An 18,558-nucleotide genomic window follows, 5' to 3' on the forward strand; every position below is an offset into this window, starting at 1 on the left:
GGGCATGCCGTCCTGGGGTCTGCTGTTGGGCGAATAGCTCTGTGCTGGCTTGTAGGACTGGAGAGACCAGCCGTTCTGACAGGTGTGAGGTGACAGTGCATTATGGTTTTGATTTGCATTTCCAAGTTGCTTAATGATGTTGAGCATCTTTTCATGTACCTGTTGGCCACTTGTTTATCTTTATTTATTTTTGCCCTTGCTGGGTCTTTGTTGCTGCACACGGGCTTTTTCTAGTTGCAGTGAGCAGGGGCTACCCTCTCGTTGCAGTGTGTGGTTTCTCATGGCAGTAGCTTCTCTTGTCGTGCAGCCGGACTCTAGGCACGCAGGCTGCAGTAGTTGCAGCACTTAGTTCAGTGGTTGTGGCGCTCGGGCTTAGTTGTCCCATGGCATGTGGAATCTTGGACCAGGGGTGGAACTGGTGTTCCCTGCATTGCGAGGTGGATTCTAAACCACTGGACCACCAGGGAAGCCCTGATTGTCTAATTTAGAAAAATGTCTATTTAGGTCCTTTGCCCATTTTAAAATTATTTTATATATATATATATATTTTTTTTTTTTACTACTGAGTTGAATTCCTTGTATGTTTCGGATATTAACTCCTTGTTTGGATACGTGGTTCACCAGTGTTTTCCCCCATTCCCTTGGTCGCCTTTTAGTTTGTCACTGATTCACTCTGCTTGTGCAGATGCTTTTTAGTTTGATGCAGTCCTACTTGTTTATTTTTGCTTCTGTTGCCTTTTGCTTTTAGTGTCAAATCCAAAAAATGGCTGCCAAGACCAAGCATCCTGGTGATTTTTTAGAGCAACTGTTTGATCCTGTCCACTATTTGATTCAGTTTTCCAAATGAGGAAACTAAAGTTTGCAAGCTGAAATGACTTGCCTGAGATGTTGGTGCTGTTAAATGAGGGAGACCAGTTGGAGCTTCTAAGTCTTAATGAGATTGTAGTTATTAATAGCATATAGGTGAGTTGAATTTTCATTTTGGTATTAATTAGCAGTTACTTTTCAGTTCTTATTTAACCCCAATTTATTGCAGCCCTATTTTACTTTTCTCCCCAACTCCAGAAAAAGAAATTTTTTTTTGTTCTAGATATATAAAGGAAAGTAATTTGAAAGAGGGAATCCTGGGAAATGCATGAGTTTTTCTTTTCACTATTAAAGCTCAAAGCGCCTCCTCCCTCTACTGACGTCGCAAACAGAAGACTGTTAGGTGTTTTCTTCTGTGACTCACAGACTGATAAGATGATTTTTAAGCAAATTTTTAAATCAAGAGATCAGAGGAATCTGAACAAAGTCACTTGCACGTTTCCTGAGGTGGTGATCGAGCTTTTGCTTGGAAACCCGAAGTGGCCCCCCTCTACCGTCCGCCGTTACCTGTGTGAGATTGCGAATGCTCCTTCATTTCTGGTTAGGGTCTGTGACTTCCACCCCATCACTTCTGGATCCGCACACTGTCCTGCCTAGCAGTTGTGCAGGTATTTGACACTGTGATTCTGTCCTCCCACCCTCAGACCTTCTCATTTCCTTACCAGGAAATCCAGCTCCTTCTCCCTCAGCTTGGGTGGTGGTTCTCTCACCGCTTCCGCCCCAGCTTATCTCTGGCTGTCTTCAGGTCTTCAGGTCCTCTCAGAGTCATAGGACGTCACCACAGATTGCATTATATATTCTGATGGAGTTTTACTTGTCACATACCACCCGGTAACACCTCATCAAGGAGTTTGATGAACCTCCTACTCTGCTGAAAAATCACAGGAACCCATTGTCAGTGAACCCAAATCCAGGGCCGTGTATGAGAGCCCCTTTTTCCGCCTTAGGGAGCCGTACAGATTGCTGCTCTGTGAAGTGACTGACGGCTCCAGGTTGCCTTATGAAGCTTCTGCCTGCGCTCCCCGCCTGAGGCAGGGTTCAGCCTCTCTCCTGTTGTGCTTTTTGACAAAATCAGTGTAGGTCTTCCCTCTGGCTCGGAGGTGTGACTGTACCTGCTCTCCTCCTGACAGGCCGAGGGGCTGCCTGGCCCCCGAGTCCTTCTCAGGCAGTGTGTAGCATCTGTAGGACTCTCACTGTGGCCTTATTTAGAGGCAGAGATGATTTTGTAGCAGTTTTTTTTTTTTTTTTTTTAAAGCAATAGGATGGATGAGATTTGGGGAAGCCTGTGTGGTATAAATGACCCCATGCCTGGCTCTGTAAAGGGTGTCTCAAGCCCTCATGTGCCGTTGACTCCGAGTGCTTCCTCTCCTCCCCACCCTGTGTCAGTCACCAGGGTTTTCTCTCAGAATCTCCCCCTTCCTCTCCATCCCCACCTGCCTTCCTGGTGTCGGCTCGACAGCCACCACCTCGGTGTTCTGCTTTGCCCTGGGCTTCTCCTCTAGTTCATGTTACTTGTCACTGCCTTGACATAGTCCTAAATATTTTGTATCATCTCCCCTGACTGAGAACCTCCCCCGTGCCTTATTGCTATAGCACAAACTTGAAATTTCTCGGCCTGGATTCATGGTTCTGCAGAAAATAACCCAATTCCAGCTTCTGCACATGGCTTTCTGTCTCATCTTGCACTCCATTTTTCTGGTTCCCGTCAATTCCTTTACCCACTGTTTTCCTCAACACTTTGGTTTATACCTTTGTCCCTGTTGGAATGCCTTTCTCCGTTTCTTCCTGTTGAAATGCCAAAAGCTTGCTCATTCATTCACAGTTATTGAGAACCTGATGTGTGCTCATTGTTCTAGGCGCTGGGCATAGTAGAGAAGTGAAATAGTAAACAAAATAGATACACCCAGCTTTTGAGAGATTACAGTCAAAAGGGAGAGATTATATTAAACAAGTACAAACAAAAAATCGTCACAAACAAAGATAAGTGCTCTTGAAGAAAGTACTGTGAGAGGTGGAAGGTGGGGAGTGGGGCTCAGTTTAGATCAGTGAGGAAAGGAGCCCAGTCAAGAAGAGGAGGGCAAACCTCTGTCGGTTCCAGAACCTGCCTCCTCGCAGCCTGGGAGTGCAGAGGCCTCTCACTGGACACTCTCTCCTCAGGCACTAATTTGGCACGCTGGTCATTGCTGATCTTGTCTTTTTTGTGCATGGCCTGTTTCCCTAACCAGATTAGAGACATTTCAAGGATAGTAATCACAGTTCATTTTACAAAAGGGACACTTCGAAATGTGTCAGTGGTTAAGGACCTTGGAAGGAGGTCGGAGGTCCTGAGTCTAAGGACTCAAGGTTTGGATGGCTGAGGACCTTGCCAGGCTTGAGCGGAGAGAGCTTTCTTTTTGTTCCTGAGGGAGATAGAATAATTAAGTCCTTCTCCAGCTCACCCTTCAATCTTGAATTTTATTTTCTTACTCATTCTCTAGTAATAAGTAATAGCTCTTTTATATCACAACAAAGAATTCTAGAGAATACGCAGAATAATTTGCTTCACAGATGGGAGCATAGAAATTTATGGATTTCAGAAGAGGTTTATTGCCAGTGTTTTATGGATTTCTCACTTAATTTGATAGATTAGCTCCCCTCCCTCCATTTTCTTTTAAAGCCAAAAATGCTTTATGAAAACATTCTAATTTGGAGAGGGAGCATTAAATTTTACATTTAAATGCCAATATCAGTTTTAAGCTAACTCCATTTACTGCTTGCCCTTCCCCCTTACATAAAATAGTTAACAGTTATAAAGGATTTGAAAATAAAAGTCCCCCCTTGCAAATGTCACAGTAGGCGTTATAACTCTTTCTGCTTTAATGGCAGCCCACTCCAGTATTCTTGCCTGGAGAATCCCACGGACAGAGGAATCTGGCAGGTTATCGTCCATAGGGTTTCAGAGTCGGACATGATTGAATCAAATTAGCACATCATATATTGAAGTAAAGACTAGAAATAGCTTTGGCCAGTTCTTGGCCCCTACTCTTTTCAATTAGATTGAGAGGAGAAAAGAACCAAACCAGATATGGTATGTTTCAGGTCCATTTCAGTTAAAATATCAGCTCCTGCCCAGGTAGCTCCATCCATCCCTGTAGGTGTCCAGAAGGACTTGCAGTGGAGTGAACGCAGAACCAAAGAAATCCTCAGCTGCGTCCATGTGTTTAAGGGCTTCACAGGTACTTACTTGATAGAGTGGAAGCGTTAGCATCTCTGACATCTGTGGTGCAGGTAGAATTGATTTGTCAGAAAAGGGAATTTTCCAAAGCCCATTTTAAAAAAATCAACAATATTGCCACTGATCCAGAATGAAGGTCCTGGATGAGTTTCCCCTGTTGGGTTAACACAGAGGCCTGGCCATGCTGTAGCTCAGATAATGCTCTTTCTCTAGTCTGAACTTCTTCTGAAGGTTCAATTAGGTTTGGCCTGTTTTCACCCTGGGCAGCCACTTGAGAACTGCCAGCTTCTAAGGCCAGAGCCCAGTGATGGGTGCGTTTGTTTCACTGCTGGCAGGGACTGCAGTGCCACATCTCCTGGACCCTTGAGGAGGGCACCAGAGACTGATCTCAGTGAAGAGCTCGTCTGTTGGTCCTCACGTGGAGATGCAGGCATGCCTCAGAAGGGTTTCAGCTGCCCAGATGGACCCGAGCAGGCTGGATGATGCAGCCTCTTCGGGCCCCGTTCCTGGACAAGAGCTCCATCCTGTGTCACTAAGAACTTTGTGTGACATCATCACTGGTGGTCACACCCAAGTCATTCCACAGAGCAGCATTTGTTGGGTTTCAGCCTGGCTTGTGGAAAATGAGGTGCACCTGCCCCGTAACATTTCCAACAACGGGAAGAGGGAATTTCATTTGAGAGTCCCTGAATATCTTCTGTAGGTGTACCACTCAAGAGCTGCTTTGGGGAGCGTTTGTGTACCTCTCCCACGTTTGCCACTGTGCCCTTTCCTTGATTTAGTTTAGACAAATGCTTCCTACTGGTATTAAAATACATTTCCAAGCCTTTGTATGCTTAGCATTATTCAGGCCGGTATCATTGCATTGTTTGCTCAATTCTATGTAATGTGGTCATTATGTCTATGTTTTCTCAGTTTTGAGCTACAAAAGGAAATACAGCATCATAAATCCAAAGCCACCTTGGTTAGAGGCAGTCAGCTGTCCAAGGGTGAGGGTTCCGTGTCCAAAGAAACAAAGCTGGAGCCAAGAATATGATTGACACCTGGGAAATCTGCAGGACTAAATAGGCTGAGCACAGCCTTGCCCTGAAATCCCAGCGTAACAAGATGAAACGAAGATACAGACACTTAAGGGTGGTGTACTAGAACAGATCAAGGAAGCAGCTCAGTTCACACGGTGATTGTACGCCCGTGGGGCTCTTTGTCCTGTGAGTCGGTGGCAGACATTGGCTCAGGAACCGTCTCGCATGAGTAGCGGGTGCAGAGGCGCTGGCTGGCCTCCCTGGAGCCTGCTCTCAGCCCACTGTCAGTGGCTGTCCGGGCGGCTGACACCGTCCACCGGACCAGCAGGTACTTACTCAGCGCCAGCTCTGAGTGCAGGGCGCACAGCTAAAGGACCTCGCTCCTTGTCTTAGGGAGCTTTTCTGAAGGGAGTCTGGCTCCTGGATTTTGTGTGAGGAAGAGTTTCAGGGCAGTGGTCTCGCTGAAAGTAGGGGCTAGGGGCTGGTCTTAATGATGCACTTTAGTATTTTTACTTGTTTATGTGTTCAACAAAAACAGCTTCCTAAATATGCTCTGGTTTATACCTTACGTGAGACTAAGAAAACGTTAATTGTTTGTCTGTAAACGAACTGTGTGTTTTCTGGGTTGGCTTGGCGGGAGTAAGTGTGCCCCAGCCCGTGGTGCCCCTCCTTGATCCTGCCGTGGCTGGATTCTTTTTCCACTTCTTTAACCTTAACGCCACTTTGTCATATGGGTCTTAGGGCTGGTGTTTAACTGAGTTCCTTTCACCCTCGTGCCTCACCTCGTGCTGATTGGATGTTGCCAGCCTGTGTTGGGCAGAAATCGGACAGCCTCACTCCTCTCCTCAGTTCCACGGTTGGTTCCTTGGTGATTTCTAGCAAATTGTGGTCATCTCTGGGTATGAGTTTCTCTATCTGTAAAGGAGCATAAAACAAGAATGTTTCCTACAGGTTCCTTGTGGAATCTGGAAGGTCAGTCCCTCGCCTGGGACACATCAGGAGATGATCTGGAAGCCAGGCCTCTCAGAAGCACAGAGCGGTGTCACCAGCGGCTGCCCTTCACAGGTGGCCACCCCGCCTCTCTGCGCGGTGTCCTGCTTTGCATTCAGAGCAGGAAAGCTGTTAGCACGAGGCTCATTTAAAATCCCAGTTGAGGAGGTTAGCATAGCATCCTTAATTCTAGCGAATGGCTCCAGCTTTCTCTTGAGCAGTTGGAGTGATTAAATGTCATAATATATCAGGGGAGTGCCAGTTATGAACATGCATTTCATGCTGGGTGCGTTTACATTCTTTGATTGGTATTGGGCGTAGCACTGACCTACCTTGGCAGCACCTTTAACTGGGGGCCTTCGTTGACTCAGATTGGACTGAGCAGGGCCAGGACTGCTGCCAGGGCGTCAGCTGCTCTTTCACAGTCACCCTGTTGGAACAGCTAGGATCTTACCCACGTTTCTCATCACGCTGCCCACACAGCCAGGCAGGATATTTTTGCTCTGAGCCGCAATACTACTTAGATTCATCGTAAAATGTCAGAGCTGGAAGGTTCCGTAAATTTGAGTTATCTTCTTTACAGGTTAGTAGACTTCGGCCCATAGAGAATGTGACCTACCCAGTGTCTCACGAGACCTTTGACAGTACCCAAGCCTCTGTTGCTTAGCAACATCTTTGGCACAGAGGGGGCACTCCCACTGGTTGAACAAAGGAGCAAACCCAGATCTCCTGGGACTTGTTTGAGCAAGAGAGTTAATTTTACCCTTTTTGGTAATGGTACCAGCATACCAAATCTGATTTTGGTTGAGTGACTGATTCCATTTGTTTTCTTGAAAGAGACTACCAGTCTTTCGTGTTGCAGATGCCACCTGAAAAGTTTGACCTTCTAGTTCGCTGTTTCCCTTATTGCACTTTAAGGCAGTGAGTCTCAAAGTATGATTACAGAGCAGCAGCAGCAGCAGCTTCACCTGGGAACCTGCTAGAATGCAAATTCTTAGCTCCTTCCCAGACCTGGTTAATTAGCTGCTCTGCGGGAAGCCCAGCAACCAAGGTTGTCACAGGCTCTGCTCTCCCGGTGATCCACGCAGGCCGAAGTCTGACAGCCTCTGTTGTAGGAGGTAAGTCTCGGGTGTGTTTCCTCCGGTGAACAGACAGTGAAAGGAGCACGCAGTTATGAACATAAGGAACTAAATGTAGGGATGCATAACACCAGAAAGCAAGTAAAACTTAATGCCAGTTTTATCGGGCACATTTAATATATCCGTGATAATTATCGTGCTAGTGGTAATTAGGCAAATGAAAAGCGGTTTATATAAATGGCTGTAATGAGTATTACCGAGGCAAATCAAGTTTTTATCGTTTTTTCCCCCTTATTAGCTTTCTCATATCTGATAGTGGCCACGCTGTTGGCAGTTTCCCTCCTTACGCCAATTACATGCTTCAGACACCCACAGAGATACGCTCATTCATGGCGGGAATTCGGCTCTCATCTCTCCACTGTTGGTCTTCCCTGTGATTATCTGTCTTAGGTAGATTTCCCCCACAGCAGTATCTAGATGCAAATAATTTATCTGGGAGGGGATCCTAGGAAGCCCTCCTTGGGGAGCAAGAGTGTGAGAAAGATAGGGAACTACTAAGGGGCTTGTTGCCTGGGCCTGGGCTCAGACCCGCCAGGGAACCTGGGTGGAAGGAGCCCCTCAGTCTGAGTGCATGCTGCTCTCTGAGCGGGAGCAGGGACAGGACATTGACTTCCAGCCCACTTCCAGTCCAGCCAGGGTCCAGGCCAAGGGCCCTGGCAGCCAGAAAGAACCCGCAGAGAGCTGCAGGTGTCTGTAGTTGGAAATTGTAGGCTTGTCGGGCACAGATGTGATAAATGCTGATGCCACCCTGTCAGTAGCCCAGGGCTAAGGTTTCCCAAGCTCTCTTGGCTACACCCCTCCCCCAGCCTGGAAGTCTGTGGGGACCCCCACCATGGTGCTCGGACAGACCCGATCCTGGGGTCTGGGGAATGTGGCAGACAAGTCCTCAGGGCTCTGAGAGCAGCTGCCAAGGGTGGCGGCAGGAGGACAGGAGCATGTGCTGTGAGAATGGACCCTGGATCTCAGAGTCTGAGCCAGTGAGGAGCAGGTGGTGCAAATGATGAAATCCCGGATTGTAAATGGCAGACGGTGAGTCTGCTCTGGTAGAGGAGAAGAGGGAAGGCAGAAGGTTCTGGGTGCTGGTCAGAAGAGCAGAAGGCAGAAGAGAAGCTTCAGTTTGTTGCCAGAACCCCACCTGCCCCCTGGTGCCCTTTGCTCTCAGCCTCAGCCCACACCCTATCCTGTCCTGCTTCTGTGTTCCCGTCTCTCGTGGCTGCAGAGAACGGTCTGGAGCCGACCGGGCTGGGAACGCCAGGCCTCCCTTCAAGTGGGTCTGTTGGCACAGTGAGTTTGCTTGCTGGGCTGGCGAGGATGGAGGACTGGAATCTTGCCTTCTTCCTAAGATAGTCCTCAGCACAATTTTGACTGGTCCATGATAAAGGAAATGGGGACAGTGAGGAGTGTTGTGGTGGTGCTGATGGCAGTTTTTCTGCCAACTGCCTTTATTTTAAATATGTTCATCCTTTGTACTTCACGTGTCCTTTTATAAGACAAGGAAATTTTCATGTTAAGATTTTTTTCCTTTATTCATATTTTTTGTTTTGAAATAATTATAGATTCACAGTTGCAAAAATAGTACAGAGAGGTCCTTTATTTGGGACTCGTCACCCAGTTTCTGCCAATAGTATAATACATTACATAACTCTTGCACAATGTCAGAGTCAGGAAATTGACTTTGATACAATCCACAGACCCCGTTCTCATTTCACCGGTTTGGGGTGGGGGGTTGTGATTCTATGCAGTTTTTTTATGGGTAGGTTCGTATAGCCATCACTACAGTCAAGATGCAGAATTGTTCTGTCATCACTAAGATCTCCTTCATACTTTCATCCTGCTCGTTTCTAAAGTCCTTATATGTCATGATGAAAAGGCAACCTTGTAATATTCCCATTATCCCAGTTTAGGGGAAAATGGCCCACACATTTGCTGAGTTGAAGCACCACTGCCCCGTGTCTCCCTGTTGAAGCAAGACAACACCGTGCTCTGCACAGAAGCCATTTTCTAAAAAGAGGCAAGTGTCCCAGGATGTAGAGAAGCTTATTTTTGCATCAGATCTTTTTCTTTCAGGACTTAGCCCTCTGGAGGCTAAAGTGTATTCACCAAGGGTTACTCCATATTCTGCCACCTGCTCAATTGCCAGGTCAGTGGGGCATCTCAACAGAGGCAGAAAGCAAGGGTCAGCCTTGTGTGGCCTCTCTCATGGCCTTGGTGAAGTCAGTGGATGACTCTGAGCCTCAGTTTCCTTACCTGCAAAGTGGCTCATCTGGATCCTCTCTGAGGCCCCCGCTGGCCAAATCTGTGGCTTCCCGCCTCACTTGGTCCAGCCTTCCTCCACTGCCATCGACACAGTGGTGAGGCCCCAAGGGCTGAGTTTGTTAATCTGTAAACCAGCTGTACTTACTTATTCTCACTTCTGGAAGCAAAGTATAAAAAGAAAAAAGGGAAGTTAGAGGTTTTGCACTTCACAGTTTTGACTAAAGCTGTCCTGTTTATTTTCAGCAGAGTAAGAGCATGTTTGAGATTCTGGTGTGTGTGTGTACAACCACACACACACACACGGCCTGAGCTCAAAGATACTTGAGAAAAACAAATCTTGTTGATCTCGGTTGCTGTGAGTACTAAACTCCTGCAGTCTGAACTTGCACTGTCTCTCTTTCTGAGTCCCTCTGTCACTCAAGCACTGGATTCTGTAAGAGGCAGAATCTTAGACAAGGTTCTGTAACTCATTAACAGTGGAGCTGGGAAGCCCAGCTCGGGACCCCTGAGCTTGGATCCGGGACCCTTGGGGGCATCGGCGAGCCTTCCCTCCGCCCTTTCTCCTCTCCGAGGACCCCTGGGGCCAGCACACCTGCTCGGAATGCTTCCCCACTGTCTTCTCCCTCTTTCCTCTTATTCCAGACTCTGCGAAGGGACGAAGCTGGAAGTTGTCTCCCCAGTTTTGCTGCCTCTGAAATAAGCACATAGCCCCCTTTTAAATTGTTATTGCTTATCGAACAAGACAAGAATGGGAAACAGACTGGCAGAAAGAACCAACAGTAGAGATGGTAGAGTAATATTTTTAAGTAATGGCTGCCCTGGGTCTCACACTAGCAGGAATACACTTGGTGTTTCTTTGGCTCCTCTGATAACCTCTCCCTCGTGGTGTTGTCTTGAGGCTGTAGCTCCCACTGCTTTTCCAAAGGCCCTCCCTCCTAGACGCACACCCCAGCCCCTGGGGAACAGTCTTGGCCTTGATAAATACTTGCGGAACAGTTGGGACTGGTGGGTTGTGTTCGCTCTGGAATCTTGGTGCAAGCCAAGGTGAGAGATGGCCTCTGCAGGGTGGGGGTCCAGGGTCTTGCAGCGCCTCACAGGGTGGAGAAGGCAGCGTGACTGTCTCTTCTGCCTTTCCTCTCCCAAGTGCAGCCTTTCATGTTCTTCCTGAGAAAGTCCAGTACTCTGTCATCGCAACGCACCAGACTCCCTTGCCAACAGGCCCAAGAGTACAGGTCCCCAGGGCTTTCCCAGGGCGGGCGGTCTCCACTGAGACTGCTTGGGAAAGGCTGTGTTCTTTCTGGTTGGCCCATGTGATTGTGTACTTGAACATGGCATTTAATCCACAGTCGTTTCATGCTGCTGCCCATGTAGGGAGTGGGTTTTCCCAGGAGTCCCAGAAGGTACGTGACCTCACCCTGCCAGCCTGATGAGAAGCAGGGGCGTGTTGGTGTGTCTTCACATGCTGGGCCTTTCCATGGCCCCCCATTTCCTCACCAGCCAGAGGAAGCCCTGTGCCTGAGCTCTGGTCCCAGAACCTGAAGTGTTCCTTTGGGGACATCAAGTTGTGCTCCTGTCCACGTGGTCAGGAAAGAGCGACAGGAACCCATGTTCCTTAGGAGCACAGACATGGACGCCCAACAGAAAGGAAAAGCAGGAAGATGACCGCACTCACTGCAGGAGGCTAGTGGCCTCAGGGGCAGGGAAGGGCGGCCAGGACCCGGGAAGGGCGGTGTTGTATTGGCTGTATTCTGTTTCCTGAACCAGGTGGGGAGGTTGTGGATGGGTCATTTATTATTAGTGTTGAAATTACAGTGTTATAAAATATACTGTCTGGAATTTAAGAAGTATTTCAGTTTTGGGGTTTTTTTTAAGAGGATCAGTCACATTTCCTTGTGGTTGAGGTCAGCACGGGGCTGAGATGCAAGAGGAAGTCGGCAGGAACCTGCAGTGAGGATGCAGTGGAGGGATCAGGAGGCAAGATGCCGCATAGCTGTGAGGAAAGTCGTCACTTTCCCCTTTCATTTCCTCTTCAGGAAAAGTCTCAGATGGAATAAAGATGTATGTCCTGAACAAATTCCTAAGAACCTGTTAAGGTGCAACCACTTTAAAACTCCTTGTGTGTTTTCCACGGGGTATTGACTCAGCCCGGCCAGCGCTCAGTACTTGCTAGGAGCACCCATGGGAAATACAAGAGAAGCGGAAGAGGTGTGGTAGGCTTATGTCAAAGGACCAGGAACCTCCCTGGACCATATTTACATGGACACGTTTGCGTTAGGATGGCCAGGCTACCTCTGCCGCGAGGATCTGAAGACAGAAACCTCGGATGCGTTCAGTCCCCAAAGGGTGCTGGCAGAGCACCAAAGCTCTCAGATGCCCACTGTGTGCTGGGCACCCACCCTCTGTTATCACGTCCGGTCCCCATCTAGAACCTCGAAGCAGGTGTTTCTCCATTTACAGACAAGACTAAGGTAGGTTCGTGTGTTTTGCCAAAGTCACAGACTAAGGATAAAGCCTTGTTCTGATTCGGAATGCTTTGCTCTATTAGCCCGTACGGCAGGAAGAGCCCAGGCGACTCGAGCTGGACCTGAAGGGAGTAGTAGGGTGAAGATTCAGGGGCAGCAGCGGGGGCAGAGGCCGGGCCCCGCAGTGGGGATCTTGAGCAGGACGCGGGTTGGTGAGAACAGTGGGCTGAGAGGTGGGCCCCACGTCAGCCCCAGCCAGGGTCAGGCACCTCAGGCTCACCGTTGTCTGCACCGCTGAGCGCTGCTTCCCACCCGTACGAGAGTTATCCTCCATGTACCTGTCACTCCCACGGAGGGTTTCCATGTGTCTTATCTTCCCTGATTATATTTAGGAGATATAAGGATGATATTTTCCTGATTTTTTTTGCACTGCCTTTTGGGATTGGGGTTGGGGCAGAGCACAGACTAGTTCCTAGCTCAGTTTTTTTGCTTAGGATGACCTTGGATGCCCTTGAAGTTTAGAACACGTCTCTGAGACTTAGAGGACTCTAGTTGCTTTGCCTCCATGTCCTGTGGTCTGCCGGGGGAAGGGAAGGGGAGCAGGTGGACATAAGGGGACCCATCTCAGTTAAAGTGCCCTGCTGTCCCTGTGCTCCTGGCTGGAGATCCAGGTGGGCCTAGGGCTGTTCCCATTCATCACGTGCCTGATGCCATGAGTAGAAGCTGGAAGCTTGACTTGTGTGAGGTGGGCTCTGAGTTGGTAGTATGTAAGAAGCCAGGACTTTGCTTTGTAACCAGAAGCAGTCATACAGCCCAGGCTGCTTGGCCCTGGACCACGGCGGTGGGTAAGGCGCTGCTCAAACAGGAACCTCAGTGCGGAAAAAGGAAGGGCTGGAAGTATGCTGCAGTCACCTGGAACTGTTTCCTAGCCTTTTGGAGGAGGCAGCCAGAGAAGGGTTCTGTGTGGGAGTCTAGGCTTACTTGATGACAGTGGTCTGAGAATTCCTATGTGCAGAGCTCAGGGTATTGATAGCAGAGGCTAGAGTCTATCAGACAGTGCTGCCAGCTCCACCCAGGAGGGTGGCTGTGTGGCCAGTCAGGACGAGGGTTGTTTGGTTAATCACAGAACTCTGTTAAAGAAGGAAGTCATCTTAAAAAGAGTACAAACGCTGTAATTTAACCCCAACGCATAGATATGTAGGCTAGTCTTTGTGAAGCTGGGGCTTTTTCTTTCTGTGTGGACCTGCTAATTTGGAATTCTCTGTCCTCTTTATTACATGGATCACATCTACAATAGAGGATTGATTCAGACTTTTAGACTGAGTTTCTCAAAAGTGAGGCAAGCATTTAGCCACTTGTGAAGCCCTCTGAGTACACAGAATCCTTTTAGAAATTTTTACAGTTTATTTCTCCAACAACACAATTCAAGAACACATTTAAAAAAATGAGTCTCTTGGAAACATCTACCTGGTCATCACTGAAACAGCTTTTTGCACTTGTTTCATTTCTGTAGCATTTAATTTAATTGCATATTTCTGTCCACACATATAACCATTTTAAACATTTTTGGAAATGATCCCAGCTGGTTCTTAGTGAGCAGAACCCTCAGCCAGTGGAAGCAGAAGACTCCGGGTGTGCCTGAGAGGCTCCTGCCCCTGTGGGTGTGGGCAGCATTGGTCGATTAACGAGAGGCTAATTTGTTGCTCAGTTGTGTGTGTGTTCAGTCGCTAAGTCGTGTCTGAGTCTTGGCGACCCCATGGACTGCAGCAAACCAGGCTCCTCTGTCCTCCACTGTCTCCCAGAGTTTGCTCAAATTCATGTCCGTTTTGTTGGTGATGTTATCCAACCCTCTCATCCTCAGTTGCCCCCTTCTCCTCCTGCTCTCAATCTTTCCCAGCATCAGGGTCTTATCCAGTGAGTCGGCTCTTCACGTCAGGTGGCCAGAGTATTGGAGCTTCCGCTTCAGTATCAGTCCTTCCAGTTCGTATTCAACGTTGATTTCCTTTAGGATTGACTGGTTTGATCTCCTTGCAGTCCAGGGGACTCTCAAGAGTCTTGTCTAGCACCACAGTTTGAAAGTATGAATTCTTTAGCACTCAGTCTTCTTTATGATCCAGCTCTCATATCCATACATGACTACTGGAAAAACCATAGTTAAGCAAAATCATTAACAGACTTGCAGGGTAGGTGTCACCTCATCACAGGTGACCATGTGATTTTCCCTCGTCCACCTATTTCCCCAGATTTCTCTGAGGTGAGGGGTTGGTGCCTCTAGGCCTTCTCCCTCTTCTCCCTCTCCTCGCTCTCCTCTGCTGAGTACTGTCCCTGGTCCTCTGTCTCTTGCCTGGTAGAAAGGCGTCACCTCCCTCACATGAAACATTTTGTCCTGAATGGAGAAGCAGCCTCCAGCTGAGTGTCCAGGATGTGAGCTATTGTTCACACAGCATGTTCCAACAGTTTCTGCCAGAAGAAAGAACCCCTTTCCCGCTGGTCAGTCGTTTTTTTTTTTTAAACAAAGGAATCTGGGTTTTGATTAACTTGTTTTTAGGTGGAATTCTGTTTCCTCTGGAACCAGATGACTGTGACTCACATGTGCACACACCATCTAAGCTCTGTAAGCTGAAGCGGGTGAGGAAGGGCCCGCATGGACACTCCACCAGCCTCTGTGGTTTCACAAGGACTGCAGATGTTTCTCTGCGTGAGGGAGGCTGACATCTGCTCAAGTGGGTTACAGAGCGAAAGCTAAATGGCTCTTAGGCTCAACCCTATTTTTCCAAGGACTTAATTTAAGAAGGCACTTTAGTACCTCCTGCCGGGGCCCCAGGACATGGCAGGCCCCGAGTCTCCCCGGAGCCGGGGTAGACAAACACTGCCTCTGGAGAAGGAGCAGGTCTCTCCCCCTGTGCTTGCAGCCGAGAGAACCTTGTCTTTCCTCCCAGGGTGATGTCATCCAGGGAAGCCCACGTCTTTCAGGCGGTGCAGAGCTTGCTCAGACTCGTGTCTCAGTAAGTTAACTCCGCATTGCAGCTCTGTTTGGGAACCAAACACTTCTCTAAGACTCCTCATGTGCTGTCTCAGATCTTGACAGCAGCCTTATGTTGAGGTCTCCATCTTGCCTTTGTGAAAACTGAGGCTTAAGAATGAGAAAGTGAAAGAAAGTGAAAGTGAAAGGCGCTCAGTCGTGTCTGACTCTTTGCAGCCCCATGGACTGAACAGTCCACAGAATTCTCCAGGCCAGAATACTGGAGTGGGTAGCCGTTCCCTTTTCCAGGGGATCTTTCCAACACAGAGATCGAACCCAGGTCTCCCGCCTTACAGGCGGATTCTTTGCCAGCTGAGCCACAAGGGTAAGGATGAGAAGTCAAGTAATTTGCCTGTAACGGTGATTGCCTGAATGATGAATTTTTTTGTTCACATTTTATAGAAAGAGAAATTGAAAGAAATGTTAAATGACTTATCCAAGATTCCACAACTAAATAAGTGGATTTTTTGGGGGGCTTCACTGCGCAGCATAGGGGATCCTAGATCCCTGACCAGGGATTGAACCCATACTGTTTGCAGCGGGGGCACAGAATCTTAACCACTGGACCAGGGAAATCCCTTAAGTGGATTTTGAACTCAGGTTTCTTGTTCCAGTGTCCTCAGTCCCACGTATTTAAAATTGTACTCTTGAGTTTTCCTAGAGTAGAAGTTAGGCCCTAAATAAGTTGAATTAGAAAGATAATCAGGCACTGGCCACATATTTCTAGCTCTGTGATCATGTTCTTTAAGCTAAAAGTTATTTAACTTTTCTGATGTTTGGTTTCCTCATCATTAAATTGGGAGGGGACTTCCCTGGTGGGCCAGTGGTGAAGACTGTGCCTTACAAGACAGGGGACGCTCTTGGCATGGTCCACACTTCTTGCCTGTGCAGTATTCTGAGGATGGCTTTGATCCCATTTGATTGATTTCGGGCAGTAGAGGATACTAGCCAAGTATCCTAACGTGCTGCTTATCGTGCTAAAGCAGCCCACCAAAGGAGGGATCAGTGTCTTTTGAGTCTGATTAATAAGAACCAGTTTCCCAGGGCCTGTTCATCCCTGGGAACACTGATAATTGAGTTTTCAGTCCGGCAAGTCTGGGGTTAGCCTGAGTTCCAGAAGAGAGAACGCCACCCTGAAGCTTTGTGACTCAGAATAATGGTGAAGTCAGTCGGAGTTCCCACATTCCTTTCTCTTTGTTTCCTTTGCCTGTTGGGCATGTTTCTGCTCATTAGCATGTTGAGCAGAGCTCATTACAAATGAGGAAACTCAGACCAGCGTTGGTCTTACCATTTTTTATTCTCTAAAAGATTTGATCCTGAAAGAGATCTTTATCCCAGTATTTTATTCTGAAAAACTTCTAACATACAAAAAACTTGAAAGAGACTTTTGAACAGTGAGTGAATGCCTGTATATTCACCACCTACAGCCTAGATTGCAATTAGATTTTGCTGTTCTTGCTTTATCTCATATCTGTTAAGCCCTCAGACCACTGAAAAATAGATGTTACATTGTGATGCATTTCAAAATAACTTGCAGACATCAGTACATGTCATCACTAAACATTTTAACAGGTATGTCATTATGTAGAGTTTGGTACTTGTTTATCAATTTGAGGGGAGGTTACTGCAAATGAAAGACTTAAACCATGAGTCCACCTTTCCCTGAATTTTGATAAATACATACATTTGTATGACCCAAATTCTATCAAGATATGGGATATTACCATCACCCCAGGAAGTTCCCCATGTCCCTGCCCAGTCAATCTTTACCCTTTCCTACCCCACCAGCAACTATTCTTCCTAATGTTGGATGTTCGTCTGCCTTTTCTGGAACATTATATAAATGGAATCAGTGCAATGTGTGTTCTTTTGTATAAGGCTTATCTGAAAGATTTTACCTAGTGATTTAAAATGAATTTGGGGGACTCTATCAGCTTCATCCAACTTCTGTTTCACAGAGATGACTGGGAGTGGCAGACTGTAGGAAGCCTCAGGGCATCTGATGGATGTTGGTAGTGTATTTGTGTTAAGTATATGTAATTTTTTCTTTTTTTAACTTCTTCAGTGTATATAATTTGGTGCTCAAAATTCCACATTCGTCTCCTTTGATATTACACGGCAAGTGTTCCCCTGCAGAGTCTGAGGAGCTGATGGATATAGAAGAACCCCTTTCTCTCCCTGGCCACAGTGCTGAGGAAATCAATCCTGAGTGGGCGCCTGGGGTGTTTGCTTTGGGCCACTTTAGTCCGTAGCCAGACACACAGTGCAGCGCACTGCAGTGGAATTCAAGCTCTGGAAGAGCAGGACCAACAAGGGAAGGTTGCTGGTGGTAAAAGAAAAACCAAAGAAGGACCAAGAGACAGATTTCCCAGTGTTTGAGAGAACTGCACCTCTCTGAGCGGCTTCCTCCTCCCCCAAACCAGCCTACTCCTGATAGAAAGTAGATTGCATAAATTGGACAGGAACCCAAATACATAATCCTCATTAATCTTTTAGAGTCTTGTCCCACTTATTAAAGCCCGTACTTGGCACATAACCCAGAGTTCTGTGGTAGCAATAATAAAGTTAATTGGAGTCTAGGTCTCCCACCTTTTTTCTTCTTTCAGCAGTTTCTTGGGGCTTTTAGGTAAAAGAGTCCTTGTAGAGGAGGCTGTCCTAGCACGAGAAGGTCACTTGGCAAGTCTCCTTTACTTTCCGCCAAGTGGCCAGTCTGGGGCATGGGCGTTGGTCAAGGAAAGGGCCAGCTGGTAGTTGTGGGGTGCACGATACTTTGGGGAGCACGGTGGGTATCAGCCTCCCAAGAGGTGTGTAAAGGATAAAAATGAGGAGGGGAAAGGGAATTGGAGACTTAGACGGGGGTCAGGAAGTGTAGCCTGGGGCAGACACACACAGGCTTTCATCTGAGCCTGTGTCCCAGACCAAAGGACAGGGACTTCAGAGACGTAACAGCTCTGTGGTCTCTCAGCCTCATAGGAAAAGTGAGATTGAGAAGGAAGGTGACAATGTAAAAGGGATTCAGATGGGAATACTATAAATATGGCAAAGGTCTAAAGCCCCCCACCATGAGCTGGAGACTGGCTGTGCTCCGTGGAGAAGAAGTGACTCATTGTTCGTGGAGCTGCCTGGGGAGGGACAACCCCCCCACCCACCCACCCACCGCTGCAGATACGTATTCATCCCCTGCTGGCCACTGCTCCCCTCCCCCTCCAGTCCTGTCTCCCTCCACTAAACACAGTTGGCAAGGTTAGAAAATCAGGACAAATAATTTACTTCAATCCATCCTTGTCTTTCCAAGGCCTGGTGTGATTCAGTCTGGGGGGAGAGGGGAAAAAATAACTCAGACCCTGGCCGGTGACCTTTTATCAAATGAGGGGAATCAAAGCCTGCTCTAGGCGGAGGAGCCCTATCTGCTGCTGAGGGCGGAAAACAAAGAGATGGCGATGAATTCTTATGTGCTCTCTGGGCTGGGAGGCGGTGGCGGCGGCATCAGGGAACCTCGCACCGTGGAACAGCCAGTCTGGCATCGTCGGTCACTTGGTGGCAGGGGCTTGGGCCTCCAGGGAGGCGAGGACTCCGCCTGTGCGCC

At 47.9% G+C, this 18,558-nt stretch overlaps 1 protein-coding gene and 1 long non-coding RNA gene across 21 annotated transcripts in view; both read left to right on the forward strand.

Annotated features, from left to right (window-relative positions):
- Positions 1-18,558, forward strand: part of ANKS1A (ankyrin repeat and sterile alpha motif domain containing 1A) — a 169,081-nt gene that overhangs the window by 116,936 nt on the left and 33,587 nt on the right. The window contains exon 13 of one of the 20 annotated variants that reach the window (XM_086371265.1): positions 17,038-17,551. The exons of the other annotated variants lie outside the window; for them this stretch is intronic. Within the exon in view, the coding sequence (XP_086227391.1) occupies positions 17,038-17,046 (9 nt within the window). The 3' untranslated portion in view covers positions 17,047-17,551. Of the gene's footprint in view, positions 1-17,037; positions 17,552-18,558 lie in introns of those variants that run through there. 20 annotated transcript variants of the gene reach the window in all.
- LOC147346631 (uncharacterized) lies at positions 8,387-9,247 on the forward strand. Its single transcript, XR_015153065.1, has 2 exons — positions 8,387-8,516; positions 9,132-9,247. It is a non-coding gene; the product is annotated as an uncharacterized LOC147346631 (long non-coding RNA).

This window comes from Bos grunniens, chromosome 23 (genome assembly GCF_055505025.1).
Source record: "Bos grunniens cultivar Pamir isolate PY7600 chromosome 23, Bosgru_T2T1.0, whole genome shotgun sequence".
NCBI classification, from domain to species: Eukaryota; Metazoa; Chordata; class Mammalia; order Artiodactyla; family Bovidae; genus Bos; species Bos grunniens.